The sequence below is a fragment of the Nannobrachium achirus genome, assembly GCF_963921795.1.
Source record: "Nannobrachium achirus genome assembly, chromosome: 4".
Taxonomy (NCBI): Eukaryota; Metazoa; Chordata; class Actinopteri; order Myctophiformes; family Myctophidae; genus Nannobrachium; species Nannobrachium achirus.
In genome coordinates, this window is record NC_137813.1 from 46202507 (window position 1) to 46229641 (window position 27135).

The window sequence follows — 27135 nt, forward strand, 5'->3', positions numbered from 1 at the left end:
ACATTATTTTGAAGGTAGCCGAGGTCACAGCTCACAGCATGGCGCACAGCAACACGTTGTGAACTTATAGAAAATAGCATTCCGCCTATAATGACATGATGATGACCATATGAATCCCCTCTCCCCTCCCACCTCCACAACCAGACACGTGCACACATAGACATCAAAGGGGGCTTGAGCCGCTGCCCATTTATCCGTCTGTAAAAAGTGCCCTCTCCAGACCATGAATATAGCATTTACTATGGTGAAAGAAATGCAAATGCCCTCTCTTTCCATGCCACACCTGAAGGCAGCATTAAAGAGAATCGCCTTGTCCAAGCTCTCCTGAACTTGAAGGCAGCATCTTATGTTGAAAGAAGTGCCCTCTCTGTGTAGAAATCCATGCCGTTACGCCACATCTCCAGAATTGATGTTGTTGTGGTATCAAGTACCGAAAATAGCCGACGCGCTGCAACGCGTTCTGACCTTGGAGGTTGGCTATTTTCGATGTTTTCACCAAAAGGCCCCTTTAGAAATGTCAGCCCCTGCCTCTCTAATATTCACCGCACGTCCCTGCCCGCAACAACCTCCACCTTGCAGACAGACCATTCACAACATCTCTGTTCCATGTCTGAGCCTGTTGCTGGCTGGATCCATACGTCTGGAGTCTGACTTCACTTACATGATAGGGAGTACAATGAACTGGTGCATCATGGATCCCACCTCCTCACCCCACCATGCCAAAATCCTGAGCGAGAGTGTCTAAATCAGTGGTTTTTTAACACTTTTCATATCGAGGTCAGCTATTTATTCGACATTTGAGCCACGGACCACCATTTGATGAGATTCAGCCTCAGACCCAAAATGTAGAATATATATTTTTTTTTATCGCTGGATAATATTTTGTCCACAATTCCATGCTGTATTGATTCAACTCTCAACTCGGAGGACAGTCTGAGAGGTTTCAGGGTTTCTTGAATGCGGAATCCAGCAATATATAAGAAGAGAAATACACTCCACACTCGCTTTGAATAAGAGTCTGTTAACACTGACGAAGGCCTGCGCGCCGCAACGCGTTTGTTATCTGAAGGCTACTGCGGCTGCTGCTTCTTTATTAGAAAATGTATCAATACGCACTCGCTTATCTAAAGCGAGTGCGTATTGATGTTGCTACCATAGGAGAGATAACAGGTCAAAATTACAATTCTTTTAGATTCTGCAACCGTGTAGACTTCTTGTAAATTAAGCAACGCAGGGGTTTAACAATAATGTAACTCTTTGAGAGCGTAAAATGAAACCAAATGGACCAGTAAGGGTCCATTTGGTTTCATTTTACGTTCTCAAGAGTTACAGATCTATAAGGGTCCATTTGGTTACCGACTCTCCATCATTTAGCTGGGGACCACCTGGAACCCCCTCTCGAGAACCACTGTGGTGGTCCCCGGACCACTGGTTGGAAAACCGCTGGTCTAAATAAACAGTTAAAATGTCTCAGGGTTAAAATAACATGAATAGAACCCTCAGAATGTTACAGTCGATCTGTCTTTGTGCCTCTGGGTTTTCATTGACATGATTGTCTCACTTATAGTCCAGTCATTTTAGGCCAAAATTAGGCTAAACCTAAAACAAATTGCAATAGTAGCAAACTCAACTGATTTTGTATCCTCAATATGTCCTTAGTGAGGGGAAAAAAAGTCCCAAGGAATCCCATCAGGGGAAAGTTTTGAAAACGACCTACCTACCTTCACTTACTATACACTACACTATAAAGGAAAAAATGACCCCCAAAAAATCTGCTTTAAGTGGGATGTGAGGGGTGAAACTAGGGGTTTTTAATTATTCTGAATCCATTGCAAGCATTTGTTTTGCACGAGAAACATTCTTTGGGCAAGAAATGGCCCCTCAAAACGATGGTTTAGTGATTTTCACAGTCTTTTGGGGTCCGTTTTTAGCCCAAGGAATGTTTTTCATGCAAAACAAATGCTTGCAATGGATTCAGAATAAATAAAAACCCCTAGTTTGACCCCTCACATCCCACTTAAAGCAGATTTTTTTGGGAGTCATTGTTTCCCTTATGTTGTAGTGTATAGTAAGTGAAGGTAGGTAGGTCGTTTTCAAAACTTTCCCCTGATGGGATTCCTTGGGACTTTTTTTCCCTCACTAAGGACATAATGAGGATACAGAATCAGTTGAGTTTGCTACTATTGCAATTTGTTTTAGGTTTTTTCATATAACGACTGGACTATTATTATTAGAGCTGTTTTGTCCTCTTCTCCCCTCGCACCCACGCACTTTGGTTCTCTCATGGCTCATCGTGGTTGGAAGCAGCAGCAAAAGCTCTAACGCTGCAAAAACCCTCAGTGTTCATTTGACTATGACCCCCATTATGGGTTCCAGTTTTCTCTCTCTCTCTCTCTCACTCACAGTGAGTCTCTCTCTCTCACTCACAGTGAGTCTCTCTCTCTCACTCACAGTGAGTCCAAATGGACGCTCAGGATATTGTACAGTGTAAATGGCAACAACACGTCACTGTCCGGTAGAAACCTTGTATCTCCAAGTTTCTTTTTTTCCCGTAAATTAAAGCCCTGCCTCGTCATATACTGTTGCACAAAACTAGTGAAAATAGCCGATCTACAAGCACACAACGCCTTGCGCCGTGAGGCGCTGTGTGATTGTAGATCGGCTATTTTCACTAGGTAGAGTAAGTGATTTCACTTAAGTTTTCATGTAGGTGACAGGCGGAGGCCTTCCTCTCAAGTGGGGGCGGGCCTTAGGCCCACCAAGGACAGTCAACCATGATTGGAGGAAGGCCCCACTCTATCCTGATTGGAGGAAAACATGTCACCCAACAGTTTTGGTGGAGCAACCGAAACCGAAACGAGATAAGGCTGAAGTCCAAATATGGACCAAACACTCTATACTAACTAGTACTGTCAGAATATAGACCCATTTAGTTATTATTTGAATTAAATTAAATCACTTACCCTACCTTTAATTTGTTTTGTTTTATAATGATGAATACAAACCGTTTTTTGGACATACAAGGTTTCCACAGCTACCTGATGTTCTCCATTCTCCTGACTCATCCTCCTCTCCTTCTTCTGGCTGTTGTTTACTCGTCTTGGTTTGCTGCTATTCTTCCTCCCCCGCTAATACTGACTCCAGAAGAAGAAGACAAGAGCCACGCCTCCTCCTCTTGTCTATCCCCCCCTCCTCCCCCGCCCTCCCCTTCATCCCTCCCTCCATCGCTGCCTCCTTCTCCTCCTCCTCTTCTTCTTCCTCCTCCTCTTCTCTCTCTGTTTTGGCTGAATTAACACTGACTGTTGTCCACCCTCAAATTAACTCTCACTGATTTATGGACCCATCAGCTCCATTGATTGACATGATTGCAGTGATTGCCGCGGCGACTGTTTTCTGTGAATGTCGACGCTCTGCCGGACCACCTACACCTAAACCCCAACCAGGGAAATCTCGATATTTCTATGTTTCATTAGTTCGACTTATGGCCCTATCATAGTGTAGTCCGTGGTGATGGTTTATCACGATCTTGACCAATCAGTGTCCCCCCTGGTTTCAGAGGCACAGAGGCGCGGTGATAGGACTTCACCGTGAGTCCATGACTATGATGGCCATCACATTTTTAGGTGATAGCTTATCACCTAAAAGTTGAGGTGATAGCTCTTCACCTCAGACTCGGATACTGCCTTAAGGGGTTAGGGTTTGGTTTAGGCATAGTTTTACTGAGGTTAGGGTTAGGGTTTGGGTTAGGTTTATAGGCATAGTGGTTAACATTCACCAGGTTAGCGCTCACCAGCGTCGGCAGGTTAGCATTTCACCAGGTTAACATTCGACCCACGTTGAAAACAAACGTAACGTCGAACTAAAGTTATGTCGCAATATCGACTCGCTCCCCACCCAACCTACACACCTATTACCGTCACGGTATTTTAAGACAACAGTGGCTGCTGCAGACTTTTGCCTTTCAACCCCCCCACCCCCCTCTCTCTCTCCCTCCATCGTTCTTCTCACCTTTTCGCCGTGCTCCCTGACAGTCTAGCAGAGTCCACTCCCGGCATCGTTATTTCCTTTATCACATTTGACAGCACCGAATAGGTGTCCACTCAATTCCTTTTCACCTCCGAGCCCTCTTGCACTCAAGTCCGGCCGGCTGAATAGGAAAGGCGAACGGGGGGGAGGTGGGAGTAATGCCAGGCTATTGGTGGCAACATTCTTAGCATTTCAGTGGGTGCGGTGGGACACACACACACACACACACACACACACACACACACACACACACACACACACACACACACACACACACACACACACACACACACACACACACACATGCCAGGAGAAAGCCATCCCTCACACACTTAACAGCTAGCTGTGAGGATATGCTGCACTCTACCTCTTATCGTCGCTGTCGGGTGGAAACCTTGTATCTCCAAAACCGTTTGTTTTGCATTTATCATTTTAAAAATGATTTAACCTAGTGAAAACAGCCGATCTACAAGCACACAACGCCTCGCACCGCGAGGCGTTGTGTGCTTGTAGATCTGCTGTTTTCACTACTTTTTTGCGACTGCCTTGTATGATGAAGCAGGGCTTTGCTTGGTGAAAAAATGTACAAATTTGAAACTTGGAGATACAAGGTTTCTGCCCGACAGTGACGTTATACAAAGTATGTAAGGAGAAAGAGGGGAGAGAGAGAGAGATAGCGTCATGTGACACAAAGGGTCACAAGACTGAGCATGGAGATAGAAGAGAGAGAGAGAGAGAGAGAGAGAGAGAGAGAGAGAGAGAGAGGGAGGGAGAGCGGTCGCTATAGAGACGATGAGACAGGCAGCAGCACCTCATTAGGAATGACCCACCACGCACACACTACACGCACACACACTACAGTACACACACACTACACGCACGCACACACACACACACAAGCTGCAGGCACGTGCCGGCGGCAGGGCAGACATGCTATTCAGTGGCACATGGAGATATAGGAGAGAGGGAGAGAGAGGGCTGAGACTGACTGTACATTGAGGAGTCATTGCATTGTTAAAGCTTAACACTTGGGGAGCCAAACTCGTTCAGGGACGAGACATGGCCACTAGATGTCACTGTGCCACAGGAAGTTATATCGTCGAGGGACGAGGCACGAAACAGTTAACTTTTGGAGCCTGCAGCTGCCCTTTGAACTGGCTGAGATCATTACGTCACCCAATCAGTGCAGGCAGCCCCTATGGGGAAGACATGACGGAAGGAATTATAATGCTTTACATTCTACTTTGAAACATAAGAATGGCTTTAGCTCAGAATGACATGAAAACTGCCACATGGAAGATTTTACCGCGATTTTACCGCGATTTTTTTCGCGAGCGTTTGTAAACAAATGGATTACCTCCTCCATCTTCTCTGGACACGCACGTGCACACGCACGAAGCTTGCGAGGCACGTCAAAACAAAGCGTAAGTCAATGGTGGCACCAGCAACAGCCTTAAATGTTATAAACCTTAGCAGCCCATGTGTTAAGGAGCTGTGGCCGTGGACGGCGTCTATGAATATAAAGCATGTGTCTGCAGGCCTCCGTCACGGACATTATATACTGTAGGAGAGAATGAGAGGAGCTCCTTCCCTCCACATATAGGAGGACAAATAGATTGATGCTATTCTGTAGATAGACTGTATGCAGCGAGGCAGTGGCGTCAGTTCAGCAAAAGCTAAGGTATGGCAACATGACTGGTGTCTTGCACGCGCGCAAGACACCAGTCATGTTGCCATACCTTAGCATGATGAATTTAGCATGATGAATTTATTTTAAGAAGTACATCCCCCCCCCCCCCCCCTGTAAGGTATGGCAGCTGCCATACCTTGCCATACCCAATTGACGCCTCTACAGCGAGGTGCCGTATAGCCGGTTGATTGACTATATCGTTGTTGTCAGGTGGAAACCTTGTATGTCCAAAACCGTTCGTTTTATAAATGATTTAAAATAGTGAAAACAGCTCTGCCGTTTTCACTAGTTTTGTGTGACATTCTTGCGTGATGAAGCAGGGCTTTACTTTAACGTACAAATGTGAAACTTGGAGATACAAGGTTTCTGCCCGACAGTGATGTACAATAGAGACAGTAAGGTATTGAAAGATACCGTACTTAGAAAAATAGGCAGATACCGTAGCGTAGATAGATAGTAGACAGAGAGACAGACAGACAGACATGGCTATAGGCTAACTATCCAATTCAGAGCTAAGCAAAAGACTATCTTAACCCATTAAAACCAGGGAGCGTCTGTGTAATTTGCGATATTTACATCGGCTATTAAAAAATACCAGACATATGGGGCGCCCGCTGGCCTACTGGTCCAGGCGCATACCTCTTAGGCATTACCACATAGGCATGGATGCCTGGTGGCGGTGCCGGTTCGATTCCTGATCCGGACGACCTTTGCTTTGGAGCGTGTCGCTCCCCATCTCTCCCCCCATTTCCTGTCAGTCTACTGTCCTATCCAATGAAGGCATAAAAAGCCCCAAAACAAATCTTAAAAATATATATAAAATAGCAGACAAACAATCTCGCAGAAAGTGCGAGAACTACGGATTCGGAAGGCGTTGGTAGAACGGGCCTCACTCAACTCATGTGTTACTCCACCGCCTCCATATCAGTCAGCCAGCCATGTCACCTGCCTGTCATCCATCTACAGCGTTATGTGCATCCTCCTGTGGCCTCTGTGGCCGTAGTGTCCCCGCCAACTGGCCCGTCACTCAGCAAACAGATACAGTGTGTAGGACTTATCTTCCAACAGCTACTAGGCTCTCTGTAGCTGCATTCGTCAGCATTTGGTCTCTCAGTGAAGGGTATTGTCTGGGTTGTGCGCTTTATTTGGGCCGATAAAGTTGACAGCATGACACCTGCCCCTTCCACTGTCTGGACACACTGCGCGTGTGAGTGTGCGTGTGTGTGTGGGTGGGTGTGGGTTAGGGCATTAACGAAAAAGTCGACAAGTCGACTCAGTCGACTTCATTAAGTCGACTCCCACCAGAGAAAGTCGAAGTTGAAAAAAAAAAACATTCTATTGTGAAAATAGCCGATCTACATGCTCACAACGCCTCGCGATGCGAGGCGTTGTGAGCATGTAGATCGGCTATTTTCACAATTTCTGCCTCTATATATTTGACAATTTGAACAATGTTTAATTTCCCATTTTAGAGGTATTAAAAAGTCCTTAAATTGGCACTTTAGAAATGTGCAGATACCCTCTATACACTTAAACGTTCTGTTGGTGTGTTTACTGTTGAGTGAGAAAACAATGTTTCACATTAAGTTAATCATCTGGGGACCCCCCAAAATAATTGGTGATGACGTCATCAAACGATAAAGTCGACTTCTACTCAACTTTTTACTGAGTCGAGTCGACTTGCAAAAATCACAAGTCGTTAATGCACTAGTGTGGGTGGGTGTGTGGGTGCGTGTGTGTGTGTGTGTGTATGTGTGTGTTTCCGTGTGTGTGTGTGTGCTTACTATACGTGTGTTTGTACTGGAGGCGTGTTTGTGTGTTTCCGGTTGTATGCATGTCAGTACCGTGTGCGTGCGTTTATACAATTGGTATTGTGCTTTTCCTCCATGCCTGACCCCTTGCTGTTCAAAAGGAAGTGGACACACAATGGAAAGCTCTCATTCTTCTTCCTCCTCTCTCTCTCTCTCTCTCTCTCTCTCTCTCTCTCTCTCTCTCTCTCTCTCTCTCTCTCTCTCTCTTCCTCTCTCCCTCTTCGTGACTCCCTCACGCCTCGGCAGATTAACTCACTCCTAATTCTCATTTCACAGGAAATAACCTATTTACTCTCTTTCTCTTTCTCCGTTTTCTCTCTCTCTCTCTGTGCTTGTTTGCACACGCACAACACATGCTCACAGCCTCCTTCATGCTTTCTCCCCCCACACTTCTCTATTTTTCGTCCCCTTTCTCTCTGTCCCTGAAACTCTCACACACACACACGCACACCTCACACACTCACTCAACTCACCAAAACACCCGCTAACAGGCTGACGAGTGCCGCTGATCAACATTAACTCCGCAGGAACACACGCACACACACACACACACACACACACACACGCGCACACGCACACGCACACGCACACGCGCACACACACACACACACACACACACACACACACACACACACACACACACGCACGCACACGCACATTCATACACACACGCACGCACACGAACGCACTCACGCATAGACAGACGCACACACGCGAGCACATCACATCCACCCAGAGAGACCATTAACATGGACAAGGGGTTCCATGCCAATACTCCACTCTGCCCCCTGCCGCCTGTGTGCCGCACCTGCCAGTAACAGGTGTGGGATTCAATTAGAGCAGCGGGTTCTCAGCGGTAGGGCGGACAGGCAGGCAGGGAGACAGAAAGGTAGGCAGGCAGGCAGGCAGGCAGGCAGGCAGGCAGGCAGGCAGGCAGGCAGGGAGACAGAAAGACAGGCAGGCAGGCAGGCAGGCAGGCAGGCAGGGAGATAGAAAGACAGGCAGGCAGGCAGGCAGGCAGGCAGGCAGGGAGACAGAAAGACAGGCAGACAGGCAGGCAGGCAGGCAGGCAGGCAGGCAGGGAGACAGACAGAAAGAAAGGCAGGCAGGCAGGCAGGCCAGTCAGAGAGACAGGCAGGCAGGCTACGACCAGTGGTGGAAAGAGTACTCACATTTGTTACTTGAATAAAAGTATCAATACCGCAATGTAGGAAGACTCTGTTACAAGTAGAAGTCCAGAATTCAACTGACTTGAGTAGAACTACAAAAGTATTGGCTTCAAAATGTGCTTAAATACCAAAAGTAGAAAGTACCTGTCATGCAGAATGTCCTAGTCGAGGTTTTCAAATGTATAAATATCTTTTGAAAATAGCTGAAATGTATATAGGGTTAATGTATGTTTTGTGTTTTGTATGTTTTGTAATAATAATCCAAAAACTACAAAGTAATTCGTTTTCAAGTTTTCAAATAAATGTAGAGGAGTAAAAGTACAATATTTGGATCCGAGATGTAGTGGAAGTAAAAGTATTGGAAATTGTAAATACTCAAGTAAAGTACAAATACCTATATAATTTATCTCTTAGTTACTTTACATCACTGGCTGGTTACGACTGTAGGCTAGGCGCATGAGGCTTGGGCCGCAGCAGTTGCTCAGCCGCCTCGCAGCAGAAAGACGAATAACTAAACAAACAGAACCACGGAAGCCATTTCAGAGACGGTTGCCTGTCTTTTCAGACCGTCGCATTAGACAATCCAACCCGAATGTTTACTATTCGTTGTTGTTGGCAGTTGTCATATCGGACATGAAAACGCCAAGAATCGGCAAATGGAATGACAAATGAAAAGCCCTAAATTTAGCCCTGAAGCTGTCAGCGCCGCCTTTTTTAATTGCATTGCCAGTCAGTCAGAAATCGCCGCTTCCATACTAATGGGAGATATTTACTGTCATTTTCCAGGAAACTTTCAGTGGCTTTCATCATTTCCTACCGCAGCCTCGCATTGACAGCTAACAGCTGACCTGTGGCTGGGAGAGGGATTACGGAGATAAATAAACAGTCAATTATTAGAGCAGCATTCCCCCGCAAGCGCACAGTAATTGGCATGGTAGTGCATGATAGCTACAGGCCGGGTTTTTAATCCCTGATAAAGTAAGTTTCATTAGCCGTCTGGCTAGCCACAGACGCAGGCTAAAGGTGTGTGTTGTCTTTGCTGGCAGGTGGGGTCATGGGGGGGCTGATCATGTCCGCACAGATCTCCAAACTCACCCAAACCCAGATGAAGTCATTTCAGAATCTCACAACATCCCAGTGGACTCTTTCACTGGCTAACCTGGCAGACTAGGATAAGGGTTAACATCACATATTAACAACTTGGGAGCCAAACTCGTTCAGGGACGAGTTATGGCCACTAGGTGTCCCCCTGCCAAAAGGAAGTTACCTCGTTCACAGACGAGGCAACAAACAGTTAACTCTATGAGCCTGCAGCTGCCCTTTGAATGACCTGAGTCCATTACGTCACCCAGTCAGTGCAGGCAGGGAGACAGGGGAAGAAAATGCGAGGCAGTTTATTGCTTTACATTCTACTTTGAAACATAAGAAGGGCTTTATCTTGAAAAAAGCTGAAAAAAGCGCCAGGGAAGCAGAGATCTGATTGTTTTCACGGCGACACTTTACCGCGATGGTCGGCCCCGTTTTGGATTATAGTTTCGCGAGCTTTTGTAAACAAAGGGATTATCTTCCTCAATCGTCAATGGACACCCACGTGCACACGCACGAAGCTTCCGAGGCACTTCAGAATAAAGCGTAAGTGAATGGTGGCACCAGTAACAGCTATAAATGTTAGAAACCTTGGCTTCCGTTGTGTTAAAGACCCGCTGACACGCCCTGAAATTATAATAGGCCTAGTATGATACAGTAGATGACTTGGTCTCTCTGAAAAAGGTCTTAAATAGTCTGAAACTCAAGTCACAGTGTAATCTGCCTCTCGCTCCCCAACAACAGCTGACCAGTACAGTAAGTAGTCTAAGTACAGTCAATTAATTTTATTGGCTTATAATTGCGCATTCCCACAACATCATAAAGGGATCATTCACCCCAAAAATAACCTTTTTTCTACCAATTACTCCATGGAGACTTGAATTCACGGATATTTAGTTAGTTTTGGTCACATTCCTAAGTCAATCATTTGATGACCTCCAGTGGTTCCCTATGGAGACACAAAGAGCCCGCTTTGTTCCCTATCGAGACACAGAATCTCCTAAAATGATTGGCTTAGGAATGCGACAAGAACTACAAAATATCCATGAATTCAAGTCTGCACGGGGTGAGTAATCGATAGACAAAAAGTCATTTTGGGGGTGAACTACAGTATCATTTAACGTGCCAATGCAAACACAATACCTAACACCTCATTCATACTATTCATACTACATACCAATAATTCTACTATATTCTATTGTTGTGCTGTTCAGCTGGCCGTCCTTTCCAGATGGCATCAATAATAAATTAGGGTAAGCAGACAGTGGGAGGTGGAGGAAGAGGAGAGGAGAGGAGAGGAGAGGAGAGGAGAGGAGAGGCCATGAGAGAAAGTTGGTAAACAGCAAGGCAGCGGAGCTAGCTGGGAGCGCAGGTCAGAGCTAATGAAGCCCCATAGGCAGGGCGCGAAGTGTGGCCAAAATGCATGTGTGTGTGTGTGTGCGTGCTCGTGTGCGTGTGTGTGTGCGTGCACGCGTGCTCTGCCAGTGTGTGAAAGTTTGTGTCCATGTGTAGTACTGTACGTGCATGTGTGGGCAATCTGCTTGCCGTGTGTGTGTGCGCGTGTCATACTTAACATCCCGGGCGTTTTGTGTGTGTGCGTGTGTGTGTGTGTGTGTGTGTGTGTGTGTGTGTGTGTGTGTGTGTGTGTGTGTGTGTGTGTGTGTGTGTGTGTGTGTGTGTGTGTGTGTGTGTGTGTGTGTGTGTGTGGCCATTGATGAGCCCCTCTGACACCGAGACCCCCCCACACCCCAACTCATTAAAATAAAGTGAGGCCAGCAGACAGGCAGGGTCCTCGCAGGAGAGAGCAGGGCAGTGGGAAGGACCTGGAGGGACATGGAGGAGGGGGGGAGGGGGGGTGACAGCCTGCTGGTATACCGTCGTCGTCGGGCGGAAAGCTTGTATGTCCAAAACCGTTCGTTTCGCGTTTATCGCTTTAAAAAAACGACCTAAGCTAGCGAAAACAGCCGATCTGCGAGCACACAACGCCTCGCGCCGCGAGGCGTTGTGTGCTCGCAGATCGGCTGTTTTCACCGGTTTCGCGCGACGGTCTCGTGCGACGAAGCAGGGCTTTACTTCACCAAGAAGCGTACAAATTCGACGCGTGGAGATACGAGGTTTCCAGCCCCGACGGCGACGCTACGTGTGCTGCACTGCAGTGCTACAGTAATGATGAGTCCAATAGGCTGAAGAATGATACCAATTTGGGGGGGCTGAGACTGCAAGGTTGGGCGCAATAACGAACGGCGTCATATTCTATTTAGGGGGAAGGGTGGGAGGGGGGACAGAATGGACAGGCAGGGATGTATTTAGAGTCGGTCGTATAACGCCGGGTCTTGACAACTATTTTCGGTAGATTCTCTCCTCTCCTCCTCTGTCTCTTTGCCTACCTATTTCGGGCATGACAAGGCAAATGACACGGGTCCTCTTGTGCCACCGCCCGGAGGCCCACTCGTAATAATTTGCGATAATGACTGATAGACCGTTTTAGCTTTGCCGTTTCGCGCCGGCAGGATGAGCTTCATGGGAGCACTAACTTCTTTCTTACCCACACAAACCCCAGTGGTCAGGGGTGTCGCACCAAATTCTGGGCCCTGGGTACGAGGATTCACTGCGGGCCGGGCCTCCCATGAATGTTCTTCATAGGGCGGAGGGGGTTTAACCCATTTAGGCTGGGAAGTGGGAACGCATTATTACACGTTGTTTTGTGCTTTGACTATTGAAAAATGGCAGATAATACAAGCTCGCAGCGTCTTTGAGTATTTCAAATCCTTCTAAGGTTTTTTGAAAAACCTATGTTTTTAGGTCAGTGGTGCTCAAACCTTTTCATGCGAAGGACCCCCACATGATATGTATTTGGCCATGGACCCCCGTCTCTAAATATTTAGTTCCAGGGACCCCCCCCAGAAGCAAAATTTGAGTTACAAATGTTCGCTTAAAAAAATACAAATATTCAAAGATTTGCACACATTTTCACAACTTTCAAAAATTGCAGATCTACAAGCTCGTAGCTGTAGATCTGCTATTTTTCAATAGCTAAAGTATAAAATAATAAGACCCCAACACCTTGGGCCCTAGTAACTCAGTCCCCCCCCCCCCCCCCCCCCCCCTTGTGACGCCCCTGCCAGTGGTTGATGCTGCTAGCTCATTTCTGACCAGAATAGGCTTGCATTTGCATCCACGTTGGCTTGTCCTTTATTTTACCTTGAGGCGGAGTGTTCCTGCCTTTGTTTATGGGTCACCTACATGCCGGGAGACTGCGTCGCTTTCTGCACAGCGTTTATATTCCTCTATTTACAGTACCTTTGTACTTTCCCTGGCTGTGTCCCACTTTATTATTATTACTATTATTATTTTAGCCCACTCTGTGGGCGTATACGGCTCCTGTAATGCGTTATGCCCACCTTATTCCGTTTTCTCCTAAATGTCTGCATAACCAGGGGCGTCACACCAAATTCTGGGCCCTGGGTACAAGGATTCACTGCGGGCCCCTGTGCTTTAACAATTGAAAAATAGCAGATATACAAGCTCACAGCGCGGCACCGAGTGCCGCGCTGCGAGCTTGTAGATCTGCTATTTTTGAAAAAATCCGGAAAATCTTTGAATATTTCAAATCCTTCTAAGGTTTTTTGAAAAAAAGAAACAGTTTCTATGTCAGTGGTGCTCAAACCTTTTCATGTGTATTTGGCCACGGACCCCCATCTCAAAATATTTCGTTCCAGGGACCCCCCAGAAGCAAAATGTTGGCTTAAAAAATACACATTTTCACGACTTTTCAAAAATAGCAGATCTACAAGATATACAAGCTGTGAGCTTGTGTCACACCAAATTCTTGGCCCTGGGTACAAGGATTCACTGCAGGCCCCTGTGCTTTAACAATTGAAAAATAGCAGATTGCGAGCTTGTAGATCTGCTATTTTTGAAAAATCAGGAAAAGCTGTGAGCTGTGAGCTTGTATATCTGCTATTTTTCAAAATAATTAAGGCCTCTCCACTTTGGGCCCTAGACAGTAACTCAGTCCCACTTTCCCCCCCCTTGTGACACCCCTGCTCCTAAATGTCTGCACACAACAAACAGGAGCTGGGTGTCTTTTGCGGAACACACTGTACCCGTCGCACACCGCGTGGGCCCCGCAGCCAAATGGGTAAAGATGTAATTGGATTTGGATGTGAAAGCCATGTTGGCGTGGAACTGTGTGGTAGAAATTGAATCTCCTCCTGCTGCCCAGAAGTGGAGGATTTAATAATTTCTTCGAAGCATAACTTTGGCTATTTTCGTTTTTGTCCACATTCATATGTGCAAAACCAAACACCTCCAGCGTCTCCCCCCGCACACTGTAACTATAGCGTTCTCCCTGTGCAGAGAGAGAAAGAGCTTGCTTTGTTTTGCGCATACATTAGCTTGGTTAGACTGCAGTTCCGTTTGCAAGTGTCAAGCCTGCTTCCTTTGAGGCTTCCTACAAACAGTAAAGTCATATATCCTCTCCGTGTTGTTTGAGAATGGGGGGGAGGGGGGTCCAATTCATTCTCTATGGAAGTCACATGGTTTCATGTCTCTTCCAAGCCTCTTGGTCAAGAGACAAGAAGATTCAAGCCAAGAGACATGAAACCATGTGACTTTCATAGAGAAGGAATTGGACGACAACCCCCCCCCCCCCCCCCCCCCTTATTCTCAAACGACACGGAGAGGATATATCACTCTTTAGTGTGAATGCGGCCTCAGACTGACCGTGGCTGTCATGATTATGACATTTTACATGGCGATTAATTGTCACTCAAATAATTGCGATTAACAATTTAATTGTGTTTTTGTCGTTGACAATTAGCTACATTTCTGTTTGGCTTTTAGGCTTTGAAGTTGCACACGGCAGATACGACACCTAAACCTAAATATACAAAGAAATTACTGACATATTTGTCAACTTAATACTTAAAAGAAAGAACATTGATAGATGCGATGCGTTGTGAGCTTGTAGATCTGCTATTTTCCACTATTTTCGAAAATGTTTGAGAATATATGAAACATTTTTCAACATGGAAACGATTATGACGATCAAAATACTTGCGATTATGTCAAATAATTACAATTAGACGATTATTATGTAATAATTGTGACAGGCCTATACTTAAACCCAGTAGTGTGGACACAGCTCACTATACCCTCTCAGAGACAGTAGGTCATAGGCTTAAAGTCAGGCAAACGCCCTCAGAGAGCTGTGGACAGTCAGTCCTACAATCGTACTGCTCTAAACCCGGATTTATACTTAGCTGCGCACCTTTGCTCTCCGTAAATAGCCGATCTACAAGCTGGCTATACAGTATTTTGCTGAGCAACAGCGCGCGACGAAGTGCATCAAAGCCCTTTGCAATAACTCTAGCACCTGCAATGCTCTGGGCTCTATACACATACAGTATGCAGCACTGACCGGAATGATCCATCACTCCAGCAGTCACCGTGTGTGTTGTGTGAGTGCGTGTGCGTGCGTGCACAATGTGACACGCGCTTGCCCCTGTGGATCCGGGGACAGCGCGCGCGCGCGAGTGTGTGTGTGTGTGTGTGTGTGTGTGTGTGTGTGTGTGTGTGTGTGTGTGTGTGTGTGTGTGTGTGTGTGTGTGTGTGTGTGTGCGTGTGTGTGTGTGTGTGTGTGTGTGTGTGTGTGTGTGTGTGTGTGTGTGTGGGGCGGCCGGTCATCGTGGGCATACGTGTGTGTCTAGTTTTGCGGCGTGGGGCGTCCATGTGTCATCTGTGTCTAAATACCCCTGCGGTGTCCAATTAGTTCAGAGGTGCGTTCAATCATAAGGTGACCAGCAGGTGCGTTGCTCCCTCCTCCGCCCCCGAGCCAGAGAGCCACCATAAATAAGCTGGCACAGAAAGATGGGGGGGGACTCCTCCAGTCTGTAGTGTCTCCGCCCGCTCTCTCTCTCTCTCTCTCTCTCTCTCTCTCTCTCTCTCTCCCTCTCTCTCCCGCTCGCTCGCTCGCTCGCTCGCTCGCTCGCTGTCCCAGGCTCCCCTGTGATGTCAGAGTGGTGAGGAGGATGCCAGCAGCTCTCTCCATAGATCACCTGACAGGCCTGTGGTCCCAGGGTACCCTCTCTGTCTGGCTGGGACACAGTGCGTCAGCCAGCCAATTTACACCAGTCCCCACGGATGACCTCTAACGCAGCTTAGATGTTTTCCGAGTGTGTGTGTGCGCGCGCGTGTGTGTGTGTGTGTGTGTGTTTGTGTATGTGTAAGGGTGTCGCACTAAATTCTGGGCCCTGGGTACAAGGATTCACTGTGGGGCCCCCCATGAATGTTCTTCATAGGGGGATTTCGAAAATAGCAGATCTACAAGCTCGCAGCGCGGCACTCGGAGCCGCGCTGCGAGCTTGTATATCTGCTATTTTTCGATAGCAAAAGTATAAAATAATCAAGGCCCTTCCACCTTGGGCCCTAGTAACTCAGTCCCACTCCCCCCCCCCCCTTGTGACGCCCCTGTGTGTGTGTGTGTGTGTGTGTGTGTGTGTGTGTGTGTGTGTGTGTGTGTGTGTGTGTGTGTGTGTGTGTGTGTGTGTGTGTGTGTGTGTGTGTGCGTGCGAGCCTGTGTGCGTGCATGTGTTCTTGTGTGTGTGTCATACGTCTGCTTGTTTGTGGTATGGATTTTCTGTGCGCGCGTGTGTGAGAGCGTGTGCGCACATGCGTGCATGCTTGTGTGGGTTAATGTGTGCTTACAGCTTGTGTGTCCGTGTCCGAGTGTGCTTGTTTGGAATACGGAATGTGTCTGCGTGCGTACGCGTTACGTGTGCGTATATATGTGTATGTACTGTATGTAATTGTGCAGTATGGATTGCCGCAGCAAGGGAAAGGGGGGGGGCAGGGCAGGCCACCGCTCAACCTCGAGTCTTTAGCCCAGAACGCATTACTCTTACTGAGAGCCAAATTTCTGTCCTAATAAAACAAGCCCCGCAATTACTGTTTTACCACCCGGTAGCAAAGTAGGGATGCAGAGGGGCTTTGGAGGAGAAGGAGAAAAAAAAGAAAATGCACAATGAAATAAAAAGTAGGCCAGGATAAATTAGATTAGAGGCCGCGTCTACGAGGCGGCGGGCGGGCAGCAGCAGCAGCCAGAGATCTCCCACTTATCAACGAAGCAGCCGCTCCTCTGACCACAATGCTGACGTTCTGCAAATCGTCACCGTCGGGCAGGAACCTCGTACCTCCCAAGTTTCAAATCTGCATGTTTTTATCGGAAAGCAAAGCCCTGCTTCATCGCACAAGGCCGTCGCCCGAGACTAGTGAAAACAGTAGATCCACAAGCACACAACGCCTCGCGGCGCGAGGCGTTGTGTGCTTGTAGATCCGCTGTTTTCACAGCTTTGAATCATTTTTAAAACGATGAATACAAAAACGAACGGTTTTGGACGTACAAGGTTTCCGCCCGACGACGACGAAATGAGCTTTTATGTGTTTCCTCATTTAAAATCTGATAATGTACCTCACCTCCCTCCCTCCCTCCCTCCCTCCCCCCCTCCTCTTCCATTCTCCTTCTTCTCTTTGCCTCTCCTCCCTTCTTCTTAACGCCTTTTCCCTTTATTTTCTTTCATCTACTCACATCTACGCTCTCGTCTCCTTTCCATCATTACGATCTCTCTGGTCCCATCCTCCGTATTCCTCTGCCTTTTCTCCCTCCCCTTCTCCCTCCTCTCCTCCTCCGATGTTAACTCTCTCTCTCCTCCCTCTCCACTCCTCCATCTCCACCACGTCATTCTCTATGAGCGGTGCTCCTGGAAAGGAGCTGAGCTCCAACATCTGGCTTTGTCCGGTACCCCCAAAAAAAAACCAAAATAATGTCCTGGCTCTCTGAAGCGATGTGGCCTACATCTGGCCGAGATATGGCCTACTACAGTGTTTCTCAAAGTGGATTCCAGGGACTCTGTGGGTTCCTTTATTGGGGTCTAAATGGACCCGTACAAGTCTGTAACTCTGACAGTGTACAAATGGAACCAAATGGACCCGTTAGGGTCCATTTGGTTCCATTTGTACGCTGTCAGAGTTAAGGGGAAGACCTTGAAATGTAAAAGTTTGAGAAACACCGACCTACTACATCTTGGCACAAACGGATCGAAGTTTTCGTACGCCCCCAGGGTCCCATTGGCCAAGCTTCGCAGGACGCACTGTGATTGGCCAGCGGGACGCTGGATGAAATTAATCTCATAAATAGCACCGCTCACTTCACACTAGGGGCCCTATTTTCGTCCATGTTAAACCCTAAAGCCCTAAACTTCTTTGCCTTGTTTTACTATTTTGAAAAACGTTTTTAAATACTTCAAATAGTCCATCTACATCGACACGTTGCTTGTAGATCAGCTATTTGAACTATTCAAAAATGTTTTTCAAGGGGCGATCGTTGGCCTACTGGTCCAGGCGCATACCACTCAGGGCTTTTAAGCCGTGACATCATTTTGTAGTCAGACCGCCAAGCAGATTTATTGTCAATATCTGTCCCTCGCTATTTCAACAGATCCGAGACAAAAATTACGACTAAAGTATAATTTTACCACTTTCCTTTCAACAACAAAGAGAAGAAAAATGTGTAAATAGTAAAAATAGTAAAAGATTCACGGGCGCCCCAAAAGTTCTCCTCTGCCTACAAAATGATGTCAGACTTAACAGCCCCGCCGGTTCGATTCCCGATCCGGACGACCGCGTGTCACTCCCCTATCTCTCCCCCCCATTTCTTGTTAGTCTACTGTCCTATCAACAAAGGCATAAAAGCCCCCCCCAAAAAGTTTTTCAAAATAGTAAAAAAAGGCAAAGAAGTTTAGGGGTTTAGGGTTTAGTGTGGACTAAAATAGGGCCCTAGGTGAGATTTTTATTTTAAAAAGAAATGGTTTATTTTACAATGCTTTCTTTTCATTCTCTCCCTCCTCCTGTCCTGCAGTCTTCGTGTGTCCCGGCACGCTGCTGCGGGTGCAGGGCGCCAGCTCGCTGCAGGAGGCGGAGCACCAGTCGGGGGCGTGGTGCAAGGACCCGCTGCAGTCGGGGGACCGCCTGTACGTCATGCCGTGGACCCCCTACCGCACCGACATGCTGTACGAGTACGCCTCCTGGGAGGACTTCAAACAGAACCGCGCCACCACCACCTACAAGTGAGGGAGCGCCCCCCACATCCACACACACACACACACATGGACGTGCTGGGCCCCTGATTCAGCCCGGGAAAAAGAGTTGGAGAGGCCCTCATTGCGCGCTATAGAGAGAGATCTCTCTCCATAGCGCTGCTGCTACTCAAAAATTTGCCATTTCAGATCATGACAAGTGACAAGCCAGTGGGCCAATTACATGAGTTATATTTTGTCGTTGTCGGGTGGAAACCTTGTATGTCCAAAACCGTTTGTTTTGTATTTATCATTTTAAAAATGATTTAAACTAGTGAAAACAGCCTCGCGTTGCGAGGCGTTGTGTGCTTGTAAATCTGCTGTTTTCACTACTTTAGTGCGACAGCCTTGTATGATGAAGCAGGGCTTTACTTTGCGAAAAAATGTACAAATTTGAAACTTGGAGATACAAGGTTTCTGCCCGACAGTGACGATTTACTTTGTTGGCCGCCCAGCCCCCAAAATGGAACGTAGGCCGACATTTTATTTTAAGTTTTTCCTAATGGCCGGCGGCGGCCTGAACCGGCCGGGAATGAACCGGCCATTCGGGAGTTGTCCCGCTTTTCCCAATGGCCAGCACGTCCCTGCACATACACACACACACTGTCCCGGATGATCAAATAAGCACCCCCGCTGGCCGCTCTATTGATTTATCGGCCTTACTTCTGCTGTGGAGGTTGATTGAGGAACGGCCCTTATAGATGACTCAGTCTGCTTGTTAGGAGGCCGTATCGTGGGCGTCCCTGCGTCGCGCGGGGCGTGAGGGATCGAAGGGTCCGTGTGTTTCTCCTGTGCAGCTCATACGCCGCGTGTGTTGGTTAGTGTTGATTTTGATGTTGTTTTAGTCGTAGTATTTTGGATCAAATTTGTTTTCGCCGTGTTTTAGTCATCTCAAATGGTTGTCGACTAAATTGTATTTTGGAAGGCCTCGATGGCGTCGTACTTGGTTGCGTGCTGAAAATTGATGATCTACAAGTTCACATCGCTCAGCAATGTGACGTGTTGTGAGCTTGTAGACTGTTTATATTTTTTGACCAAATTGTCAATATATTTAGTCTCAGTTTTAGTCATCATTGCTTAGTTTTTATTTCGTTTTCGTCAGTGAAAAAATGGTAGTCGCCGAAAATATTTCATCATAGTTTTTAGTCGATGAAATCAACATCGGTTTGTGTGTGTGTGTGTGCCTCTCTCTCTCTTCACAGGTTGCCGAATCGCGTCGATGGCACGGGCTTCGTGGTGTACGACGGCGCCGTCTTCTACAACAAGGAGCGCACGCGCAACATCGTCAAGTACGACCTGCGCACGCGCATCAAGAGCGGCGAGGCCATCATCACCAACGCCAACTACCACGACACGTCGCCCTACCGCTGGGGCGGGAAGTCTGACATCGACCTGGCCGTGGACGAGAACGGCCTCTGGGTCATCTACGCCACAGAGTCCAACAACGGACGACTGGTGGTCAGCCAGGTACGGTAGAGCACTGGTTCTCAAACTTTTACATTTCAAGGTCTTCCCCTTAACTCTGACAGTGTACAAATGGAACCAAATGGACCCTAACAGGTCCATTTGTGCACTGTCAGAGTTACAGACTTGTATGGGTCAATGTAGATCCCCATAAAGGAACCCACATAGTCAATGGAATATCCACTTTGAGAACCACTGCAGTAGAGCACTGGGTCCCAAACACTGGGCTGGGACCCATTTGTGGGTCACGGGCCAATTTATATGGGTCCCTTTATTTTTTGGTTTCCCACATTTAGTTTTTCATTATTATTATCATAAAACATTAAAAAAAAAAGCTAACGTTTTCATTGATTAACAACAAATTCAATGATTTTTTTTTAAAGTAATTTCATGAATAAATAAAAGAAAAATCTAAGAAATTTCATAAATTAGAAATGTTGTAGTGAGAGTAGTCTAGTCAGAGTAGTTTGAAGTAGAGAAAATAGCCGATCTACAAGCTCTCAATCTGCTATTTTTACTACTGGGTCCAGGGCAATCGTCTAATTTCTCTTTTGGTTTGGGTCTCCAACCACTGCAGTATAGAACCAGATGGTATGTGGGCCGAGCACAGGATTAGTTGTGGTACTAGTGGTGAAGATAAGAACTTCTGGGAACTCAGATTGGGTCTAAACTGACCATTAGGATTAGTGGACTATTATATACAGGTCTAAAACGGATCATGCGTACGAGTGGATTATGTTTAAACTCAGCTCATCTGAATAGAGCAGTATTCAAATTGCGCTGGAGAAAAAGACATCCAGAGATACAGCATACGCTGTATCCTCTGCTAATTAAACCCCAGAGTACAAATGAGGACATTTTTGTTTCCATTTATACATTCTCGAGAGTGTTAAACACTTAGGATTATATCAAATTTGCGCGAAAAAACAAACAAACACACACAAGAACGATATTTTAAAGCAATGTAAAGATTGGCTTTGTACTGTAAATGTGGTTGTGAGTTGCACGGTTCCTTTGTAGTTCAAACTGCATTTCAACGGCTTTTTGGAAACATCTAATTCATTCAGGCCTAGAATTATTGAATGCTTTAACTATTGAAAAATAGCAGATTGTAGATCTGCTATTTTTGAAAAATCGTGAAAATGTCTTTCAATATATATTTTTCAAAGCAAACCTTTGTAACTCAAATATCTGCTTCTGGGGGGGGGGGGGGGGTCCCTGGAACAAAATTTTTTGAGATGGTGGTCTGCGGCCAAAAAAATGAAATTTTGGGGGTTCTTGACGTGAAAAAGTTTGAGAACCACTGATTTAGAGGAAGGATTTAGAAGTCGGGTCAAAGATCGGGTCAAAGATATTCAAAGACTTGCACACATTTTCAAGATTTTTCAAAAATAGCAGGTCTACAAGCTCACAGCGCGGTGCCGCGCTGTGAGCTTGTAGATCTGCTATTTTTCAATAGTTAAAGCATAAAATAACGCGACGCGGACACGTTCCCGGTCTTCGAGGGCTAATTCATTCAGTGCTGAAGAGGCATAATAACTTTGTTGACATTTCAGGAGTTCATATTTCTTTCCCGAGACTACACAAAGCTGTTATGAACAAAGGGGCCTGCTGTTAGGGGATATGCCGAAAATTGTGCTGTTATTGAATTTTTTTTTTCTCTCTCCTTTTCTCTTTATTATTTCTCTGTTTATGACCCGGCGAGGTAATTGTTGCAGACAGCGTGTGTGATTAGACCTGCAAATTCAAAGTCACATTACCTTACGCTCGCTTACCAGGGCCTCACACACTGTGTGAAACTCTATCAGATATTCACTTGGCAGAAATCCTTGACAACGGGCTGAAACCATAATCCTCCGATGCTTTTTATAGCTTCGTTGCTCTTCTGCAGGCAATCATTTTTAATAACAGGCAGCGAGTTCCCAGATAAGTAAAGAGTTTTAAATCGATGCTCTTGTTTAGCTAGCCAGCCCTGACGGTGGTTTCCTGACCTTAACAGGTACCGGTGTGTGTCCTATAAAAGTTTGTGGTTGGTTTGTTTGTTTTACTGTTTAGTTTTTTAAAGTGTTCCGGGGCATACATGAAATAATAATGCACGTACAAAATGCCAATGGCCATACAGGACAAAAAGGAAAAACAAATCTCATAATTAAATAAATACACATGTACAGTATACAGTATGCCACAGATAGCATATCGTCGTTGTTGGGTGAAAACCTTGTATATCCAAAACCGTTTGTTTTGCATTTATCATTTTAGAAATGATTTAAACTAGTGAAAACAGCCAATCTACAAGCACACAACGCCTCGCGGTGCGAGGCGTTGTGTGCTTGTAGATCTGCTGTTTTCACTACTTTTGTGCAACAGCCTTATCTGATGAAGCAGGGCTTTACTTCGCGAAAAAACGTACAAATTTGAAACTTGGAGATACGAGGTTTCCGCCCGACAACGACGATATCTTCACCACCATGTGGTTACCGTAAGGTGGATGGGTGAATGAGGATGAGTTAAAGATAGAAACTACAAAAGTTAAAGTGCTCCCGTCAAAAGAAAAACATGAATGCCCTGAGGAAATTCATGAATAATGCATGAGCCATGGCCAATAACACGGGTACCATTTTCCACACAGCTGTCCCGTGCAAAATGGATAATATACTGTATGTTCTTTTAACCACTGAAGTGCCATTTACTTAGATGTACTATGAATAGTGAAAATACACTTCACATCGCCACAGTGAGGTTGTAGATCTGCTATTTTAGCTTCTTTTTGTATTTTTTTTTTGACTATTTGATAATTGGTTCTTTAACTTTTTCAAGGACCCCGTCCCCAAAACTGACACATATTAGTCTGCGGACCCCCCCCTTTGAAAATATTGTCTGCCAGGGGACCCCCAGAAAAAAAGTATGTGATTTTATGCGCTGAAGTTGCATAATATGCAAAAGGTTGCGAAATATGTGACATGCAAAATATGCAGAAGTTTGCGAAATATGCGAAAAGTTGGGAATTACACGAAATATGCGAAAAGATGTGAAATATGCTGGGTTTATGTGGTTTTATGCTGTGAAATATGCGAGTAGTTCCGAAATATGCGGGCGGAAACATGCGATTATGCTGGCTTTTTGAAAATATGTGACCGCCGCATAATCTGTGGCATTTGGCTGATTATGCGGGAAATCGAAAAATCTCATTTTTCTGGAGGGTCTAAATAAACGGATAAAGTGGTTAAAATGATTGTGATACATATATATTGTGCTACATTAGCACAACATATCACACCAATGAGTTAGAGCAGTGTTTCTCAAACTTTCAAATATCAAGGTCTCCCCTTAACTCTGACAGTGAACAAATGGAACCAAATGAACCCGTTAGGGTTCATTTGGTTCCATTTGTACACTGTCAGAGTTACAGACTTGTATGGGTCAATTTAGACCCCCATAAAGGAACCCACAGAGTCCCAGGAATCCACTTTGAGAAACATTGAGTTAGAGCTTTGAGTTACCCCCGTGTGCGTCTCTTTCTGTCACTTCAGGTCAACCCGTACACCCTGCGCTTCGAGGGAACGTGGGAGACGAGCTTCGACAAGCGTCTGGCGTCCAACGCCTTCATGGCGTGCGGCGTGCTGTACGCCGTGCGCTCCGTCTACCAGGATGACGACAGCGAGGCGGGCGGAGACCTGGTGCTGTACGCCTACAACACCAACCGCGCCCGCGAGGAGCCCGTGCACATCCCCTTCCCCAACCCCTACCAGTACGTGTCCTCCGTGGACTACAACCCCAGGGACAACCAGCTGTACGTATGGAACAACTACAACGTGCTGCGCTACCCGCTGGAGTTTGGGCCCCCGGACCCCACCACCGGTAATTATTGTTTAGTGTTGTTTATTCTACCACTTTTTGTGGTCACATGTTCAGATACTGGATTCTGATTGGCTTAAAACAGTGGTAAATCAGTCAACAACCTTGAGTTGGCTCATGGACCCCGCCCACTGTTGTGTTGCAGAACAATTAACGATTGTAACTAAATAACCTTGCAAGTTACAACTGTGTTTTCTTTCATTTATATGGTAGAAGTGGTAGAAAAGCAATTTACCATTCGAGGGTTGTGGGTTGTTGGTTGATTTACCACTGTTTCAGAGTTGTTTGGCACTCGGCTTTGCCTCGTGCCACAACCCTGAAACAGTGGTAAATCAGCCAACAACCCAATCATGGTAAATGGCTTACTTTTACGTTACGCTGTGAAATCCTGAAGGATGAATAAGTAAGACCTGAGGAATATTCTACAAAATGCCTTCTAAATCAGTAGTTCTCCCACTTTTTAGTAATTTAAAATGATTCAAAAAGATCTTTTTTTTAATAAAGAAGTTAATTTAAGATAGCCTTTCATTTGTATAGCCATTCTACATAAATGTGTTTTTGCCAACTTCTCTGAAGTCATCATGATATGAGTTAAAGAATAAAATAAAAACATGAATGATAGGATAGTATTGAACTAATTTACGTCTAATAGCATAGGCTTACAATGGAGATCATGTCCCAGAGAATGACCGTGGCTTTGGTGGTGAATTACTTTAACACTGAGGATTTGACTTATTGCATTACTTACCAGTAAGACTCCCTAATCGGGAGATAAGCTACCGTCAGGTCGCAGCGTGATGTGTAGGTGTCCAAAAATGTGTTTGAAAAAATCGGCCTGAAGGTGGCGCTAAATGGGAGAGATCCATGTTGATGACATGAGTGTAGAGCAAGTGTTTACCGATTTGCGTGATTTTAGGGCAAAATTTGTAGGAGCAGTGTCCAAAAATGTGTTTGAAAAAATCGGCCTGATGGTGGAGCTATATGGGACAGATCCATGTTGATGAGATGAGTGTAGACATACTGTGTAGCGATTTGCATGATTTTAGGGCAACATCTGTAGGAGTAGTGTCCAAAAATGTGTTTTAAAAAATCTGCCTGAAGGTGGCGCTAAATGGGACAGATCCATGTTGATGAGATGAGTGTATAGCATACCATTCATTCCATAACAACGCAAATCAGTTATGGAATAAGGGACGTATTGTATTGTCCCTGGGGACTTTGCTGCATTCATCCAGCAGAGGACTTGCTCAGACAGCTTTACCTGTTAGGGGTTAAAGGACAACTCCTCCCTAAATCACTTCTAGGCTTATTTTCCTACTTACCGGTATATTGGTCCATAACTGTCCATGGGGTCTATTAGGCAGAAATGCCCCTGTTGTCCATTTTCCCCAGCAGAACCCAGCAGCTCTCATATAGCTTAGAGTGGAGCCTATAAGCCTATCGCTTTTACACTATTTGTTGTGGTCAAAAGAGTTTTTATTTTTCATGAATGTGTTAGGAGTTGTCATCAAAAACACATCCATGTCATTGTTGTCCCACACAAGCCATCACACTCTGCTAAACAGATGTTAGGCTTTTATGTGTTTTGCCAAGTCCCGGAAAAGAAGCCCTGTGATTGGCCAGTACAGTCATTTTGATTGGCAGTTGTGCCGAATGCTCACCCCAAAACATTATTTATGAGATTGTGGTGGCTTGTGTGGGACAACCAAGGCATGTATGTGTTTGTAATGACAACTAGTAACAAGTTCATGAAAAAGAAAATCACTTTTGACCACAACAGATAGTTTAAAAGCGATAGGCTTATAGGCGCCACTATGCTATGAGAGCTGCTGGGTTCTGCTGGGGAAACTGGAAAATAGGAGCATTTGTGCCTAATAGACCCCATGGACAGTAATCTTGCATCAATATAAGTAGAAAAATGGGCCTAGAAGTGATTTGGGGAGGAGTTGTCCTTTAAGGAACACTTCGACATGTAGATAGGTGAATGGAGGGTCGAACCGGTGGCCCTCTGATTAACAGACTCCCTGTTTACCCACTTACAGTAACAGTAGTACAGTAGCTCGGCTGCCACAAATGTAACCCTGAATACCCTGATTTTCAGCACAGAAATTCATAACATTTGCGTATGTTGCTAAGCTTAGACTCAACTCTTGTTACAAGAGCCTTGTAACGGCGTCGGTTAATTTTACAAGAGTATTGACCGGAGGTTTGTTAAAGGCATACGTTGCGCGTTATACAGTGGGAAGCTAGTTTCCACTAAGCAATCAGTGAATGGACACGCATTACATGCTTTATCAAAGAAGCACATAAAGCAACGTAACTCTGTGTGTTTTATGGATTGGGTCACTGAGCCAACGTGTTCAACTCTGTTCTTAATGCACACTAAACATTTGAATTAATTACTGTGACAGACAAGCTGGTGCAGCATCCTCGGACTGTAATCCACTCCTCTTTCTCCTGTATCCTGCAACATAAACAAGTCTAATAGCGCCGTGGCTTTCCCTGTGCAGCTGAAAAGGCTTTCAGACAGACCTAAATTAATTAGCGGTTATCTGGCTAATTGGCTTGAATCTCCCTAAATATAATAGCCTAACATCTTCAACTTGTAAATTGAAAACATTTATTCGGTCTTACTTTTTAGCTGGAGATTTGGCTTTCCTTCAGCCTTTTTTGACATTGGGCTACAGTGATATGCATAACAATGACTACACATCCACAATGATGTGTGCTAAGGCGCAAACGTGTGAGCTTTGTGTAGAAATATGAAATATTTTCAGGATTCAAATTCGAAAACAGCAAAAGCTTGAAAAGCACTGCTTTGTTCAGCGTTTCTGAGCTTGTAGATCTGAATGTAGAATTATATGCAGGATGTAAATTGCATATAGATATGAGTGCACTCG

At 45.7% G+C, this 27135-nt stretch overlaps 1 protein-coding gene across 1 annotated transcript in view; it reads left to right on the top strand.

Moving 5' to 3' along the window:
- Positions 1 to 27135, top strand: part of adgrl1a (adhesion G protein-coupled receptor L1a) — a 155845-nt gene that overhangs the window by 73045 nt on the left and 55665 nt on the right. The window contains exons 4-6 of the mRNA XM_080724950.1: positions 18700 to 18907; positions 20119 to 20383; positions 23911 to 24238. Of these exons, the coding sequence (XP_080581076.1) occupies positions 18700 to 18907; positions 20119 to 20383; positions 23911 to 24238 (801 nt within the window). The remainder of the gene's footprint in view (positions 1 to 18699; positions 18908 to 20118; positions 20384 to 23910; positions 24239 to 27135) is intronic.